The 18,698-nt window shown below is 51.9% G+C and overlaps 1 protein-coding gene across 1 annotated transcript in view; it reads left to right on the forward strand.

The window, feature by feature from the left end:
* Positions 1-18,698, forward strand: part of TG (thyroglobulin) — a 218,929-nt gene that overhangs the window by 173,859 nt on the left and 26,372 nt on the right. Inside the window, 2 exon segments of the mRNA XM_039845893.1 lie at positions 10,702-10,866; positions 11,875-12,042. Of these exon segments, the coding sequence (XP_039701827.1) occupies positions 10,702-10,866; positions 11,875-12,042 (333 nt within the window).

Below are 18,698 nucleotides of genomic sequence, written 5' to 3' on the forward strand. Positions count from 1 at the left end.
TGTCCCGAGAGGCCACCTGACCCCCTTGGCCCACACTGCCCTGCCCTGGGGCGGGCATGGCAAGTCCTTTCTACTGGTCAGAGGCTGGTCAATGAAGAAAGGAGGGAGGGAGGAAGTAAATAGAAGAAGGCAAGAATGGAGAAAGAGGCAGTCCGTAGGTGACTGGAAGAAAACAGTAATTGGGACATGGCTTTCTCACGTCTAGAAGTCTGCTCATTTCTACTGTCTCTCAACACTCATGTTTCTTGGGGTAACCTTTCATACGGCATGACCAACTGTAGGTGCCCAAACCTGCAGGAAAACAAGTGGCTGAGCCCATCCCATGGCGCAGAGTTGGAGTGGCAAGTCTTCGGTCCGGGCTGGCTTCCTCCCGGCCTGGGGACGCCGGTGAGCCCCTCGCCTCTCTCGGCTTCCGCTTCGCCACCATGAAACTGACACAAGGAAACAGCCCTGGACCAGAGCGGCTAACCCCCAGGGCTGCTGCCAGGTGTGTGCGCACACCTACCTTCACCAATCCACGCCACAGACCTAAGGAGGACGGAGAAAATCCTGCCTTTGTAAAACGGAATTATCGAAGTTAATTGATTTGTCCAAAATGACAAGGCCGCTGATGAGGGACACCGCAGACATTCGAACCCAAGGCTTTCTGATTTCCAAGCCCAACTTCTTACCACTTTGCTACGCTGGAAGTGGTCTTCGGAGTTCGTAAGGGGACGACAATGTAGAATTCGTGAGTGAAGTGCCGGCACGTGGCTGTCCTGTGGGTAGCACCAACAGAGCTCGGAGCAGCAGATGTAATGGAAGCCAAGAGCACATTTGCTCTGCACGAGGCTGTTCCCTCCCACGGCACGTTTCATGTATTCCTTGCAACGAGTCTGTGAGGCCAGCACTTCATGCTGAGGGGACTGAGGCTTAGAAAGGTAATTAATTTTTCACAGTCAAAGAACGAGGAGGTGGCAAAGCCGCAGTTGAACCCCAGACTGTCATCCTCAAAGGCCAAGACTTAACCTCTCTCTACACAGTTCCAGCTGGTCTCTGAGACAAAGCTACAGAAGCAAATGATGGGAAGGAAACCCCTCGGCACTTTTATGAGTTATAATTATAAAGTTATTTTAAAAAGGCAACGTATACCCAGGGTGTGTACAGGGTGATACCTTTGCCTGGGCAATCAGTACTTTTCAAGTGCCAAGCATTTAAATGGCTTCTGATAGCCAGAAGGTGACTGAGGCACTTAGATGTTAATGTTTGCGACAGATGGAAAAAAGGCATTTTGTCAAGTCTGCAGGGACCTGGAGGGAAAACATAGCAGGAGAGCAAGCTCCGCTCTCAAGGGGCAGAGCCAAGGCCCTGTCCCTCTCCGTTTTTCAAACTGTGCTGGGGAGGTCCCCACAATGAATGCCTGCAGCTAAAAGGGGGCAGCATATAGCTCAGCCTCATGGAGAGCAATGTTGCCAAGTGACCGGAGAAGGGGCCTTGAGGGCAGGTGGTGGCCTCCATTCCTGTCTCTTTCAGCAAGTGGAGGCTGGTGGTGCAGTGGCTTTGCAGACAAACAACCTGAACCCACTCCCAAGCAGTGAGTGACCTGGGGCAAGTCAGGTATGCTCTCCGAACCTCTGTCACTCTTTAATAAAAGGGGCACAGTCATCCCTCCCTGGTGCAGAGATTGTTTTAGCGCACCATTGAGAACATAATGCGAAGTGTTTAGAGCACAGCAGGCACCCACTGCCCGCTGGTCCCTTCCTTCGCTTTTCTCCACGTGCAGGTACAGTCAGTGGGTGATTTAAGTTTGCAAATAAAAGTCCACCAAGGTACAACCTTCCTATAGGGCAGTTAGGCAGCACATGGAAAAAAAAAAGGTTTTAAAAATACTTCTATTTAGAATGCAAGGTGGGCCTCCTGCCTCTTGGGTTAAGCAACGGTTTGACTCCAAAAAGCACAAGCAGCAAAGAAAAAGTAGATGCCTTGGACCTCCATGAAATTCAAAACTTTTATGCTGCAAAAGATACTGTCAAGAAAGTGAAAAGAGAACCCACAGGATGCGAGAAAATGTTTACAAATCACATATCTGATAAGGGACTTGTATCCAGAATATATAAAGAACACTTAGAACTCAATAACAAAAAGACAACATAATTTAAAAATGGAGAAAGGATCTGAATAGCTATTTCTCCAAAGAAGATATATGAATGGCCCGTAAGCCCATGAAAAGATGCTGAACATCGTTAGACATTAGGAAAACGCAAATCAAAATCACAGTGAAATACCAGTTCTTTACCCACTAGGATTGCTATAATGCTGATTTTTTAAAAAAGCCATAATAAGCGTTAGCGAGGATGTGGAGAGCTTGGAGCGTTCATACATTGCCCGTGAGAGTGTCCAATGATGCTTCTGCTTTAGAAAACATTTTGGCGTCTTCCCAAAAGGTTAAGCATAGCGTTCCCATGGGACCCGGCAACCCCACTCCTGGGTATGCAGCCAAGAGAAATTCAAACACACATCCACACACGAAAAATTGAACACGAGTGTTCAGAGCAACACTCTATAATCACCAAAAATGAAAACAGCCCAAATGTCCATCAGCCGATGAATAAACAGAATATTGTATCTCCATACAATGGAATATTCTCCAACAATAAACAGAAATGGAGCCCCAATGCATGTTATAACACGGGTGAAGCGAGAGACGCCGGACACACAAGGCCACGTATTGTGTGATTCCGTTTATATAAAATGTTCAGAACAGGCAACTCTATAGAGACAGAAAGTGCATTAGCGGTTGCCTGGGGTGGCAGTGAGGGTGGGGAATAGGGAGTGACTGCTGACGGGTGCTTGGTTTCTTCGTGGGGTGATTAAATGCTCTAAAATTAGATTGTGGTGATGGTTGCCTGTGACTATGACTAAAAGCCATTGAACTGCGTGCTTTATGTAAATGAGTGAACCGTATGATATGTGAGTTATATCTCCATAACACCATTTTTTTAAAAGTTAGCTATAGAGGTCGAGAAACGTAGCTTAAAATATAATGTGAATGTTCATCATACATATATAAAACAATAACATCTTCCTTTGATAAAGATTTTCACATAGTGTCTGTTTAAAGCCCACGACAAGATGCTCAACATTATCAGACATTAGGAAAATGCAAATCATTGAAAATGAGACACCACTTTGTGGAAAACTAATATATGTTATGTAAATGGCTCATTCAATACATCTTTATTATGTCTTGAAAAAAAAAAGCATACCTTCTGGCGTTTGAAATAGTCTCGGAAATTTGTAGGTGTCGGCACAGAATGTTATTCACAGCGACGGTTAGGTGAAAAAGACAGGGTCAAAACCGATGTGATCTCACTTATTTCTTACATATAAACACACACACACACACACACGAGACATGCCAGGAGGCTCACATTATTCGACAGTCTTCTTCCTTGATTGGGAGGTTTACGTATAATTTTAATCTTCTTTGCTTTGCTCACCTGCATTTTCTACCACGGATTTTTCTGTTGCTCTTTTTGCTTTAAAAACTGCAAAAGTTGCTCTGCTTCACTTTTCAATAAGCTAGGGGAACACAGATGGAGGGAGAATAATATTTCCCAGACTTTTTCTGGGGCGTGAAGAGGAGTGTCCCTCTGGCCGGCCTGCGAGGACCATCAGGCTCACTTGTCTCAGTCAGGGCCACCTCCCTCTTTCCTCAGGGGTCTTCCTTCTGTCCCACCTCTCATTCCTCCTGGAAAGTCTTCTTAAAAGGTCTCGGCTCTGCCACTTGTCCTCTGACCGGCTTATGGTATACGTGAGAAGGACTGCTTTCCTCTTGACAAGAGTTAGTTATGTTTCAGTTTGGAATTGGTCTTTTAAATGTACTTAAATTTCTTTCTAATTAAAATGTTAATAGGAATTTATTGGGAAAAGGTTAGTATAAAAAGCCAAGAAAACCCACCCATTGTTCCTTCACCTTGAAGTGAAAGGAGACTCTGGGAATCAATAAAGTTGGACCATTCAAAGAACCTAGTGGAGTGGGAGGCAGTGGGGAGGTGGTGAGGGGGGACAGCAAGCCCAGGAATGTCACACGGCCTCTGCCATCGGCGGAGGCGGCACGGAGTCACGAGAAAGCCACAGCATCGTGGAATCAGGACATCTGGGTTCTCAGCCTCTTCACCTGGTAGTAGCAGGTTCCTAGACTTCGTTGACACGCTTATCTGCGTACGCCCCGAATTCTTTCTGGGTCAAAGTCCGAAATGCAGAAAGGATGATCGAATAAGTCATGTAGTTTCTTGGTGAATAATACCGGCTCTTCCGACTTCACAGAGTGGTTGTGGGTATTTAAATGGGATTGTACAAGCCAACGCTTTATATCAAGCACAATGTGGTAGAGTTGTAAACGCCTATCAAAGCGACAGAGCATGGATTCTGGTTTGTCTCCCGTGTGGCTTTTCCAGGCTACAGGCATAACAGGGACACGACGACGTGTCTTCTGGCACCGCAGGGTGAGAGTGCTCTCTAGTCGGCACTCCTGCTGTGGGAGAAGCCCGGCTCTCCCAGGCCCTCTCGCTGTCCCGGCCACCCTCGCAAGGATCTTGATTACGAGTCGCCGTCCACCAGCCACTCAGGAGCAGGATGGGATATGAGGGGCTGCGTTAGGCTTGGTTGCCGTGCTTTCCAGTTGTAGGTAGGACTGCGTGGGGAAATAGTTCAAGCTATATCATCCCGGAGCGGCTACTTTCAGTCCCAAGACCTTGAACAAACGACCTCCCACTCCGTGCCTCAGTCTCTCCATCTGTAAGCGAGGATCCTCGTATTTATAGGGTTGTGTGGGGGCCACATAAGAAAAGGTGCATGAATGACCTGGCTCTCGAAAAGTACTCTATAAATTTTTTATTCTCTTCCACCTCCCTTTAAAAGTTATATAATTTAAAGGTGGAAAGATGGAAGCAGAGAAAGGCGGAGGGGTCAGGAGAACTCAGAAGGTGTCCCCCAGCGGGGAGGAAGCATCCCCACGTGACACCGCGCCCCTGCTGGGTTCTCGGTGCCACAGAGAAACCAGGCTGCCCGTTGTCCCCACAAGCGTGGCTTCCTGCAATCAGCCATGGTTTATGAAGAACAAGCCCACTTTTCTACACTGGGCATTGTCTTCGAAGTTTTAAGGAGAGCGGGGACGCGGCGTGCGTCGGTGGAGTGTGGGCGTGCTGCTGTCCTGCGGGCAGTGCTGATGGGCTGAGTAGTAGTGGCTGGGGAGACATGACGGAAGCCAGGAGAACATCTTTCCTGCCCCCGGCACTGCGCCGATCCCTCCCACGGCATCTTTTGTGTACCTCCTGCGACAAGTCTGTGAGGCAGGCGCTTCGCGGCTGAGGGGACCGAGGTTTAAAGGAGGGGAGTATTTTGTACGCACAAACACACCTCTCCGTAATAGAAAGAAGGCACTCGGGGAGCCGGCCTCCCACCTTCAAGCCTGACCTGTCGCGCGCACCTCACCTGGGCTAGGATTCGTACCTGGACCTGGTTTTAAGGTCCTTCGAGGCGAGAACGACCCCTCGGCTGATCTTTGAGGGACATTAGCAAGGGCTAAAACTGTACCCTCCCTTTCCTCATCCAGATCCCCTGGGCTTTCACCAAGTAAAATCCAGTAGCTGCGGGTTCTGAAGCAGGAGGAGGAAGAAGGGGGTTGGGGAGGGAGGGGAGCAGGAAGAAGAAGTGTTCTCTTACACCCAAAGGCCAGCATTTCGCATTTCGAGACGAAAGTTGCATTATCATCCCTTCGACTGAAGTTTTGCCAAAGCTGAAGGGCTATGAATTAGAGTAAAACTTATGCTTTCAGGGATCGAGAAGGTGATTTCAGTGTGGAAAACGTTAAATAGAATACTGATACTAACTTGGATGAAGAGCAGTTAAAAAAAAACAAAAACAAGGCTGTCTCTGATTTAGGTTCCAGAATTCTGTCTTTGCAGTCTTGGTTGCTGGATAGGATCCTCTAATTCAATTCATCTATGATATTCTGGTGGCAACCTGCCAGGTGGACCCATGCCCAGGAGGGGGCCTGGTTCAGGACAGCAGAGGGATGCTCTGGTTCACGACTCACCCCTCTCCCCGCTGCTGGGCCCCCGGTCCCAGACACCGCTGTCCCTGCTCCACCTCACCCAGCCACGCACTCCAGCTCCGTCCTGTTCACTACTATCCAGGGAGGCTGCTGTGTGCAAGCACTGAGCCCGTCCGGGGGGTGAAGACATGGCCACCTGACCTCTGCCACGGGAAGTTCCTCTTTAGGAGGCCTCCATGCTCAGGCGTTTGCTGAGAGCCCACTGAGGCCTCTGTGCCGTCTCCAGCACTGAGGATACGAAGACAAATGACTCAATGACATCTCCCCCAACAGAAAAAAATATCTTCAGTAACACCCTGTTCAAAAACCTTTGCTGCTTCCTCGTTGCCTGTGGGATGCCTGCCCCACCCCCCATCCCCAGCACCGGGGTTGGCTGCCCGCTAAATCGCATCTCTTGCTTAGGCTGGATTTAATGCCCTCTCAACTTCATTGCTCACTACCCCTCTACGCAAATGCCTCTCTTCATTCAGGAAGATGGATCTGTCTGTCCATCCATCATCCATCCATTCACGGCCTCACTCACATAGTCACTGGCTCACTCGCTCAGTACAGATTTTTCCTGAGTTCCGGACCCTGCGCTGGGCATGCTGGGATGCTTGGACGAGCTCCTCTCCCATAACCAGCTCCTTTGGGTAACCAGGCCCCTGAACCCACCTGCCATCCCTTCCCCAACCCCCAGGAGAGGTGCCGACCCTCTTCCTATTCCTCCAACTATTTCCTCCCATCAAAGTCCACCCGAGTTCTTCTTCTGTGCGACTTCCCCCAGGCCACCCTCACCCTCAGCAATCTCTCCCTCCTCTGAATTCTCAAAGCGTGAGAATACCTGGCTATCTCTTGACCCTGACAATGGAAAGCCTCATCTTGAGGCCTCTGCTATGTGTGTCCTTCTGGATATAGAATGTATTTCAAAAAGCAGACGTGAGCATGAGCATGCCTCTAAGATGGAGATGGCAAGGGACTTGCTACCTGCCAGCCTAGTCTCTAATGAGGGAGTGGTTAATTAAGTGACTTTTTAGGCCACGAGAAAAAGAATTTTAATGATAATTATTGCCATCGTTAATACGTGCAGGGAGCTACTGCAACGGCTCTGCATGGACTAAATCCTTGCTTCCACGTGGTGCCTGCGGGGCACCGAGCTCCCCAAACATTGCCTCTTTCCCCGTGAGGTGAATGTCACCATCCCCCTCACAGACAGGACACCCATGTGTGAGGGATGCTGGGAAGGCACCTTCTGTAGACTCATTTTCCACCCGGAGCCACCTCCTTGGACTCAGTGATGCCCCTAAGAAAGGCAAACCAAGCCCCTCCTCATTGCTTTTGTGGTCAGTGACTTCTTCATGGATGACCTGTGCCTGGGTCCTCCCGGGAGACTCCGAGGTGTCCATTTCAAGAAAGTCTGAGTGTATGTGTGTCTGTGGCTGTGTGTGTGCATCCGAGTGTGGGTGTGAGTACGTGTGTGTCTGTGTGTGAGTATGTCTTTCTGTCTGTGACTGTGTGTGTGTCTATGTGTGTGCTTGGACGGGGACAAGCCCTAGCTCTGGGGTGACCTACGAAGGTCACCTCAATTAGTATCTTACAACGTTCAAGACACCTCACGATGCTCAGAGGCTCTAGGGAGAAAAAAATACTGGTCAGCCATTGTGGTTTTGCCCTGAGCTATTTTAAAGTTAAAAAAACTCTCATTGCCATTTAATAGATAGGTCAGATTTAGATAAAGCACCAGCCCAGGCTTAGGGACTCAGTATGACTGGGCAGGCCGACAAAACCCTGCTCCTCCAAACCTCACGGGCAACCAGCACACAAACTTCCCCCCCACGCTGCCTTTCTCTCTCAGGACACCCCCAACTTCTGCACCCTCAATGGCGACTGTGAAGCACGGCTTAACATTCCCCCACAGATGAGAAAATCGAGGTCCCCCAGATGTCAGTCGTGATGCCCAAGGTCACTTCATCAGCGAGTAACAAGCTGGACTTTGAACTTGGTCCTTCTGCCCCTGAAGCCCCTGCTCTTCGCCCAACTCTGCCCCGCGTCCCCGCCCCCTCATCCTTTGTCTGCAACCAGGTGCCCTAAAGTGAGGGCCGAGCTTGCTGTTGGCTCGTTTAACCACTGAATTTCCACGAAGAAAAAGGTTTCCTCCAGAAAGATCAATGAAAACAAAACACTCTGAGAGGAAAGTTCTCTAAGCTGTCTTACAATGTCGGCGTAACCCACCCCCCATCCACGGCCTCGCCATGTCAGGGCTCTGACTTTTATCGCTGTGGACAATGTTGAAACATGAGGGGAACCCATCCCCAAATCCACATCTCCCCGCAACCCCACTGTGCGCAAAGCTGAGGGCGGGGGCTCCTGCAGTTGGCCAGCTCAGTTTGCAATTTAGAACAGGGGGCTTTGACTTTGAATGCTGTGAGCATGTGTGTGTGTGTGCGTGTGTGTGTATGTGTGTGTGTGCATGCGTGTGTCTGCTGCCTCTGGAGACAAAGCACATCCAGTGGTTCTCAGAAAGGCCAGCACTGCCGTCCTTGGAAACAAACACGTGGGCACAAGGACATCACACTAAGGCTAAATCTCTTTGACCCTGTTTGTCATCACCATTGCTGAATTCCTGGGCCTGGGGTGGCTGAGCATTTTATTTTCCCTGCTGCTTATTCTCATCGCGAGCCCGGGACTCTCCTAGTTTACAGATGCTGACGCTCAGGGGAAGCCACGTGCAGGAGATCAGCAGAGCAGGAACCTCGCAGCTCACCCGGCTGACGACAGGGGTCTGAGCTTATCTAAATGGGTTGAGGACAGGAAACGCCATTGTCATGAACGCTGCCTGCTCTGTCTTGAGTCTGCAGACCCGGCTGCCAGCCCTGTTCTGAGCAGCCTGGAGCTCTTGGACACACTGTGGCTGTGCCAGGATCACCCCCTCCACGCTTCCCTCTCCCTCGGTTTGGCTTCAGACTGTCCAGCCCCTCCTCTGACTCTGGCCACAAGGTCCCTCCTTGGACCTGCCAACCAAGTAGAAATAACAGGGATGACAGTGCTACCGCCTTTCACCAACAGCCTACCAGGTGTACCTGAAAGGTCGACTCGCGGCTCGTACTCAGAGTCTGCCCCTGCCTCTTACTAGCCCTAGCCCCGTCATCTAAAAAAATGAGACGGTAATGTCATCTGCCTCGTGGGCAGGCGGCGAGGCAGATGGAAGTCTACAGGGAAGCAGTCCGTCGAGGCCGGCTCTCGTGACGCTTTAGGCATCTCACCCCAGAGGTGCCACGTGCAGTCGACGCCTGGGCGTCCACATTTCCCAGGAGGGAAAGGTGTCGAGTCACTTGTAAAGTCCTCATGTGGCGCCGGAGGCCAGGTCTAGGGCACAGAACTTCCGCCCCGTGCTGCATTTAGCTTCTGCAGTTCAGAGCCCTGCTTTTCGTCCCGACTCTGAAGCACAAAGCCACTGGAACGTTCTAGGGGCAATGCTGGAATGTGCGCCCTTGTTCCAGGAGACACGGCCAGCTGAACGCTCAGGAGGGTGGGTCTTGCCCGCTGGGTGTCTGTCTGGTGTCTCCTTCACACGGTCCCTAACAGCGCCAACGACCCCGATGAAGGCGAGCACCCCACTTTACAGTTTCCGGAATGCTTCCTCCACCTTACAGCAATGATCCCCTTAGTGACCCGGTGACAGCGGCTCCCGTTTTGTGTCTGAGCAGACTGGGTCCTGCGTTTCTTGTAATTTCGATTTCTGATAGTTTTAGTTCAGGGGAAGGCCTAGGCTGGGAACGTCCACCGAGGGGTCAGCCAGATCAACGCTCTCTTTACGCTGCATTGAGAGGGTTTGGCTCAGCTCAGGGTCACGCCACCTTGTTCCGGAAGTAACAATGCGTGTGGCACAGTGTACGGGTTGAGAGCACGGCCAGAGGTGGGCCGCCTGGATTGGGGTGCCGATTGTTACGTCCAGAGGTGGGCCGCCTGGATTGGGGTGCCGATTGTCACGCGCCAGCTGTGTGATGTCAGATAAGATCGGAGCCACCACGGTGCCTTTTTTTTTTTTCTTCATGGCTTCAATTTCTTCCCTGGGACCCGGCTCCCACCACCTACGTTCTTAGAGAGGACGTGCTATCAGCAACCCGCAATGTCCACGGAGACTTGCGGTGACTTTGCCGGCACAGTGGACTTCCACAGAGACTGTTTTCATCACCTCCCAGGCGGGCATCTACTTTAAAGTCCAAGTCTGTCTTAACTGGACCAGGAAAGCTCGCTATTTAAGGAGCCCCAGGAGATGTAGTGGGGGCACGGTGCCACCTTTTGCACAGTCCTTGTCCCAGAGGACAGTTCCGATCTTTGTCCCTGTTTGGCCACCATCAGCCCTTCTGCATCCAAACGCAGCTTCGCTTCACAGCCAGCCCTAAACCTGTCCAGTGCCCTCACTTCACAGGTGAGGAAACTGAGGCCGAGGGAGACGCTTGTTCAAGATCACGCAGCACGTTGACGTGATATGGATCCATCCTGACCCCCCAAATGCGTGTGACGATCTCCGCGAAGGGTCCAGGGACTCCTGAGGTCTCTGGGCTGAGCAGGGGGAAGGAAGTGGTCTAGATCATCAACCTTGACCCTGCTTTCTCTTCCAGGGTGGCTCCATGCTGTCCCCCGCTGCTGTCATCAGCCAGGAGAGGGCTCAGCAGCAGGCAGTTGCTTTGGCAAAGGAGGTCGACTGCCCCACCTCGTCCGTCCAAGAAATGGTGTCCTGTTTCCGCCAGAAGCCTGCCGATGTCCTCAACGATGCCCAGACCAAGGTGGGCACTGGGGAACAAGCTGGGGAGGGACACTCTCTGACCTTGTACCAGTGGAAAACCAGGCCTAGAAAAGAGATAGCCCCCATCCCCAAGGCCGCACAGTAGATTGATCACCAGCTAGCGCTAGAATGCATACTCCCTGACCCCTGTGCTGTGCATAGACCCGGTGTGTAATGGATCCCATGTAGGTAGTGATGGCAGACATATCTCTCAGCCAGTGGGATTTTACCAATGAAATGGGAATAATAATGTGGGCTTTATAGAGTAGCAGAATAAAAGGAAGTGACATGGGAAGGGGCTTGCCTGTGCTGGGACTGTGGTGGCGCTCTGTCCGGTCACGGCCACACGTACTGAGTGTTCTGATCACGCTGCAATGGTGTTGGGCCACCCGCCCCTTAGAGAGGACAGCCGTGTGCTCCCCTCTCCTGCCTGCAAAGATCCTGCTCGCAGCCCACAGTTCCAGGCTGGTCCTGACGTTAATGAATGGGACCCTAGCAGGAATAACTGCTGACATCTGAGCTGATGGCTTGATCCCTTCAGCAAGGAGCCTGGACTCACAGACCTGGAGTGGGTCTGATCCTCAGTTCCCCCAAATGTGAGCTGGTTGGATAGTGGCCAAAATGATGAATTTCTCTGTCATATCCTGCCTTTGGCCACCACCCCTTCTCGATCAGTGTCTCCTCCTTCCTTAGTCATACACCTACAGGCTCAGGTTTACGTATTCTTCTCTGTGGATCTGTGTCACCTTGACAGGGAGACTCTGAGAAGCTCCCCTGGGGACCAACCATTGCTCAGAGCAAGACTCACTTCCTGCCCCTGGCACTGTCACCTGGTGTCCTGCCTGCTTGTTCTGATTTCCCCATAGAGCCCCAGATGGATAACCAGCATTGGTGTTCATAATGGTCAAGACCTAATTAAGTGAAGCGATGCAATTGACGATTTCAGTACCATTTGTTAAAAATGGATAAAACCCACATAAACAGTGGCACCTCTCTGCACCCAATGCAGCTCCTGGCTGTGAGTGGCCCTTTCCACTACTGGGGTCCCGTGGTCGATGGCCAGTACCTCCAACAGGCTCCAGCCACAGCGCTGCAGAAGCCTCCGCGGGCGAAGGTCGATCTGCTCATCGGGAGTTCTCAGGACGACGGGCTCATCAACAGAGCGAAGGCGGTGAAGGTAGGCAGGGAGCAGGCCTCAGAGGCCCTGCTGGGTGTGCACCTTGGTCAAGAGCATCGACTTACTTGCTCGTTTACAAAACAGTTGCTGAAAAACTACGATGTGCAAAGTCTGCACAAGGGGCTTGGGAGGCAGCAAGGGGCTTGCAGAGCTCTGAGCGACACAGACACAGTCACATTCACACACTGCATCTGTGGATGAATCACTGTGGGAAACAGCGAGCAGAGGCCGACCGAAGAGCTCTGTACCTGCAGGGTTCCAGGGCATGGATACCCCTGTCCCACGAAGGACACTTGTCCCGCTGAGACTGGGGGAACGAGAGGCAGGTGCTTGAAGAGGCATCATCCTCCTATCCTGGCAGGGAGCCCCAAACACCATCATTCCAAGCTGGTTGTCTTACCCGGGACAGTGGGTACCACACATCTGGCAAGAGCAGCTTCGTGTGGCTTGTTGTCAGCACAGCCAAGTGGGAGTAAGTTGTGAGATCATTTATCTGCCTGAACACACACTTCCTTCTTTGACCAGACGTCACCTCCTCTAACTAGGACCTGGCTCACACTGGCAGAAACCAAACACATGCTCCGCAATACACCCGCCCCTCCTCGTCAAGCCTCTCTCGACAGGCACATTAGGTTGTCAGACCTGGGATGGTGGCCCCAGCGAGGACACGCACACTCACAGCGAGGACACACACGCTCAACGTGGGGCTGTGTCCGACTCTATCAAATACGAGGCGGGTAACTGGAATGAACAACAACAACAAAATCATTACTGCAGATGGGAATCTCACCTTCTCTTGAGTTATTCTATTCCCTCGCGTAATATCTGTCTCACTGACGGGACATGATATACATTCGAGGGTGTTTATCGCGGCATTAATTATCGTGGCAAAACATTAGGAGAGACAAATGTCCATTAACAGGGAAATGGCTGAATAAATTAAGATACACGCAAACTACTAGATATTATGCAGATGGTGAGAGAATGAACTAGATATTCTCTGTTGGCTTGAGGATTGCCTGTGACGCATTGTTAAATGAGAAACAAAACCAGAATGCAGAGGAATGTGAAACGAGGTAGCATTCCTGATCCAACCGACCTGCATCTCTCTGTAAACGTGCAGATGTGCATAATTTTATGTTTCTATGTGAAAGGGTAATGGTGTGGAAAGGTATACAACAAGCAATTAACATTGGCATTGACGTGTGGCAATGTGAAAGAGAATGTTATGAATTTACTATTACTAATATAACTATGTGTACATATGTGTTACATATAACACACATAGATATTTGTGTGTGCAGATATGTACATGGAAGGATGCGTGTGTGTGTGTGTTGGAGGCGGGGGAAGGCCCAGAGCACAGCTCAGTAACTATTAAGTTCCATCCAGTCAACTTACAACCCTGGAGAAAGAATATTTGCTCCTGATCCATCTCTACACTTTCTGCCGGGCACCCACATATACCGCAGCCTTAACTCGAGGGGCTGCAACTTGATTGCTGACCCAGACTAACACCCAGGAAGCTCTGAAAAGGAGCCACTCTGAACCACTAGCCCTCAGCCTACCTTCTCGAAAATAGGGGATGCTCAAATTACTTTTGAGCAAGCCCCCCATCCGTTAAAAAATAGTAAGCATAGTCATTTAAGTATAAATGCTATACATGAGTACTCCTGTACTAATATGCAGAATTATTATAAAACATTCATAAAAATAAAAATTAAAAGCATGAGCAAGAAACGTTCTTATATTCGTGCTGCAGCCTCTCCATACTCCAATTCGTATCTACCTGTAAATACGTGACTGTGTGTAATTTTACATGTTTCTGTGTGACAGGAAAGTGGCTGCAGACGATGCCCCTAGCCTGGCCATACCGGAAAGATGTGGCCTTGACCCTGAGCCCTTTTCCTTGCAATGCACCATTGCACGTTGCCCCGAGGGGAAGGACGCGGGAATCCTTGTGCAGATGGGGTTATATCCCACAGCTGTGGTTCTTTGGACCCTGTGCTGAAAACGTATCCCAATCATCTTTGACTTTAGAAAGAGAGGAGGAATAATTATATCCCCAGGAGCCTGGGGATCATCCTAGACAGGTGTGGGGTGGAGGGAGCAGGCCCTGGCAGCTACTTCCCACACCACTCACTGCGGTGAAGAGGCCACCCTTAGGGGCTGGAAGGGGGCGATCGTCCTGGAGCGTTTGGGGCTGCAGGTGGCCGAGGGTAGCCTGGTCTGCACTGGCTGATTTTCCCAGCGTGCTGCGAGGGGGTGGCCTGGTCATGTGGGTGCCCTGTCTACCCAGGTTCTCTCCCAGCAGCGTGTTTGAGAGTTTTCCAACTCTGTCTGCGATCTCCGAGCCCCTCGCGTCAGGACCCTAGGTCCAGGGAGCAAGGCATTTTCATTCCTCTTGCCGTGTCTCCCCCTGAGGCTTTGAAGGAGACACTTCCATGGTCCACTTGCAAGGAAAAGTAGTGTCTGTGGCCGGCAGGAGCTCGCTGGCCACAGAAGGACGTGGCTGGGAAAGCGTGCCCTCCAGCCCAGCACGGGGAAGCCGCTGGGAGGGCCCGGCAGGGCAGCGTCCAGCCCTCGTCCACGGCTCTCATCTACACCCCGGTCCCGGGCAGTGCTCCCTCCGCACACTTATTCTTGGTTAGACCGTCCCTCTCATTCCCCTGCGAACACGCACTTGTGCGGCCGCCGACTAGTTCTCGTGAACTGGGAGGAAGCGGGGCCGGACTCATGGCCGGTTGGAAGCCAGCTCCACATTTGCAGTGCCACCGACAGGCTGACAGCTCCCGGCTCGAACTCGGGACTGGGTTAGTCCACGACCCGTGTGACATCTTCACTGAGATGTCTCATAGCGTCTCACTCCTAACCCGTCCGAAACGAATGTGATTCCACCAAGGCCCCCGTCCCCAGCCAGCACGTTCTCCCGCCATCTTCACCATCTCCACGAACAGCGGCTCGCGCTTCTGCAAGCTCAGGCTCCCGCCCGGACACCGCTCTGGACGCTGAGGTCTCCCGTCCGACCAGCCTCCTATCGGCAAATCCGGCCGGCTCCACCTTCGAGATGCATCCGGAATCCAAACGCCTCTCGCCACCCCTTCCGCCCTCGCCCTGCTCCATGCCGTCTCCTTCTCCAGGATTTTCATGATCACCCCCAAACTGCTCTGGCTTCGCCCCTGTCATCTACGAGACCCACGGCAAGAGTTATCCCTTTACAGCAAAAGTGAGAGCATGTCACTCCGCCACTCGAAGCCCTCCAGTGGCCTCATCTCAGGTGGGGGAGAAGCCGCAGTCTTGATGGTGACCTCCAGGGCCCTGCCTGATGGGGCCCCTCTTCACCCTCTGCCCCCGCCTACTTCTGCTCCCCGCTCACTCACTGTGCTTCATCTCAACCAGTTTCGCTGGTGTTCCTCAAATATTCAGGGCACACTCCCACCTTCGGGTCTTGGTGCTTTCTGTTCCTCTTCTAGAATGTTCTTCTCCAGGTAACTGACTACCTCACGTCCTTCAGGGTGTGCTTCAGAGAACTTGCGTGACCACCTGATGGACAGGGCACCCGTATCCCCAGCACGCTCTCTCCCCCTTATCCTGCTGCCCGTACACCCCTTGACAGACCGTGTATTTATCTGTCTGTTGTATTTCTTCCTCACTAGAACGTGAGCATCGAGACTTTATTTTTCTTTCCACTTTATCTCTGGTTCTTAGGGAAGTGTCTGGTACACAGTGAATCTTTGTGAGATGACATAGTGAACTTACAGAGAACGGACCACGTGCCAGGATCTAAACTAGAAGTCTTCGATAAAATAATCCATCCCCAAACAACCCCACAGAGCAGGAATTATTATCGCTGTTTTTCAGATGGGGCACCAGATCGGAGAGGAGGCAGGATCCAAATCTGGGTCATCCCAATTCCCAAGGCACCCTCTTTCTATGACGGCACCCTGGGAATGGCCAGGCTTCCGCTCCCAGAGCTTGCGGTTCACCAGTGAGTGTACCGGGCACTCACGCGTCCACGAACACAGCTAGAGTAAGGGCCACCATGTGCAAAGGGCTTTGGAGTTCCGCTCACATTCTTACGTTATCTCAACAATAACCCCGTGAGATAGATCCTCATGAACCGGTGTTTAATGCCGTCGTATTGAAAAAGAAATCGGCTTTGAGACGGTTAATGATCGTCTCAAGGTCATCTAACTAGACGTTTGCAAAGCCAGGTGTCCAGTGCAGGTCTTCTGGCTCCAGATGGGGCACTTTGCCTGTGACTCCATGTGTGCTAAACTCTAGAACAGGGACGGTGAAGGCACTAGCACCACCTATGTCTACCGGACACGATCAGAGGACCCCTCCGAGTCCTGCCCAACACAGAACTGCCACGAGCTAGCGGGGGACACCCCAGCGACCCGGCTCCCAGCTGCCCTCTACATACGGCATTAAATTTTCTCTTTTATTTCAAAACGTTTTGCTCACGGATTATCTCGCATGGGTTACCTTTCCTTATGTCAGCCTGCTTGTGACCTGTATTTTGAGTTAGGTTTGTACATTTCTCCATTTCGCCCCCAGAAGGCTGCATAGCACCTGAGTCCAACGACATATTAGTTGAGGGGAACCCAGGATGGCACATCCTGAGGCCACAGTCCCAGAGATTCTTTCTCCTCCAACGTCAGCCCAGCCTATGCTGAGAAGCAGGACATCGATCGCAGAAAATCACCGCATCCACCTAGAGCAGGGTGTCCAGCGTGTTTTCTAACACCAAGACTTACGTGTTTAGTCATACAGCACTTAGCAAGGACCCTTTTTCTGGGCCAGACACCCTGCTAGGTGTTTGGGGTATTAATACAAATTGAATCTGCCCTCAAGGAGCTCACAGTCAGGCAAAGAGACGGAAGATGAGCAAAAGCAAATAACTAAAATGCAGTTTAATACCTGCTCTATGGAGAGGTGGACATCCTACTGCAGGACCTCAGAGGAGAGCTCTGGGAGAGGGGTCACTTGACCCACAGTGACACTGCCAGCAGGAGTGACACGGTGTTGAAGGCGCTGACCAGGACCCCGTCCCCCAGGCGTCTGTCGGCAGAGCGAAGAGAGTGTCCTGGACATTATCCTCGGACACTCAAGAGCCCTTGAGTTCCCCAGAGCCTGAGCCTCACTTTTCTGATTTGCAGAATCGGCAGATGATTAGTGCATCATCTCGTAAACACGTGGAGGGGATTCGGATAAGCCCGTGTCTGACAAAGACGATGTGCTCAATAAAAGGAGTTTTTCACTTAATTCTTTAACTGCCCTAATAGTGATCAACATCCAAAGCTATTGTCCCTGATCCAGAGACTTATCCAGAGAAAGCAGGAATACATAGGACAGACGATCTGAATCACCTCGCCTGACCCGAGACCAGTTTGCCAAATTGTGGCAGATACACACACACACACACACACATACACACACACACACACACACACACACGCAAACACACATTTTCTCCTCACGCCAACCCTGCATGAGTGCCATCAGAACCCAACCCACAAACACACATGGTCCAGACTCCTGGGGGAAGTCACAGGAGGGGCACTCCCCCTGCCCCAAGTGGCTACCCCTCGGACCCACCTGTTCACCTCAGTGGAGAGCCACCAGGTTCCCATGGACCAAAGAAGGTGGATGTGCAGGGCTTCATCGAGTCCGTGCGGAGACCCTCATTCACCTGCCATCCCACCCAGCTGCGGCCCACCAAGGAGTCCACCAAGAAGACACCCGCAAAGTTGACGACATACCCGTGGATCATCGGGGCTGCCTGGGACGCCCGGAAAGGCTCCGTCCTCGGAGAAGGAGCTTATTTTCTGAAGTAGCAGCTTTCTGTTGAAATTCTTCATCAGTCTCCGTGATGGGATTTTTTTTTTTTCCCCTTTTTCTCTCTCTCTTCCTAACTGGTGAAATTGACAGTCTGCCTACATTAACCGGGCATTAATTTGCATGATCAAAAGCAAATTTGTTCCAAGATGCAATGTTCCGCCTGCCCTTCCAAGCACAAGCATCTCCAAGGAAAGCAAGAAAAATCAGACACAGCACGTCACCGCTGCCGCCTTGCCCGGAGCTTGGCCAGGAGCTGGCCTCATCCAAGAGCAGGTGGAGTGGGGGCCCTGCGGGGTGGGGGCGAGGAGAGGCAGGGCCGCCCATCTGAGAGTTGGAAAGTGGCACCTGGCAGCCCGAGGCGCTGGCACCGGCCCCAGCATGGGAAAATCAAGCCTTTGGCGACAGATTATAGCAGAGGACCGTGCAGGAGTCCCAGCCAGTACGTGCAATTTCCTGAAAAGAGGCGCTGTGGCACCGAGTCCCTGTCACTCGGGGGACGTGGGGGTCAAGGTCTGACCCCAGGGTCCGATATCAGAAAATTCAGGCAAGTGGCTTACTTAACCGGTGAGCTGCATTATCCTCCATACGGGCACGGGGAGACCAGCCCTGCCCGTTTCCTGCAGGTCCGAGAGGACTTCCAGGCTGAGGGACAGCTCCCAGCCCAGGGGACCCCGCCCAGCGCCCTGGCTCTGGGCTGCGCTGGCACAGGGTGGACCCTCCGGGCCAGGCCCGCAGAGTCCGCTTCTCCACGTGTCACCTCATCTAACCCCATGGCCCTGCCGGGTGGGGTTTGCGTTCTCAATTCAGAGAAA

The sequence above is a fragment of the Pteropus medius genome, unplaced genomic scaffold (assembly GCF_902729225.1).
Source record: "Pteropus medius unplaced genomic scaffold, Ma_sr-lr_union100, whole genome shotgun sequence".
NCBI lineage: Eukaryota > Metazoa > Chordata > Mammalia > Chiroptera > Pteropodidae > Pteropus > Pteropus medius.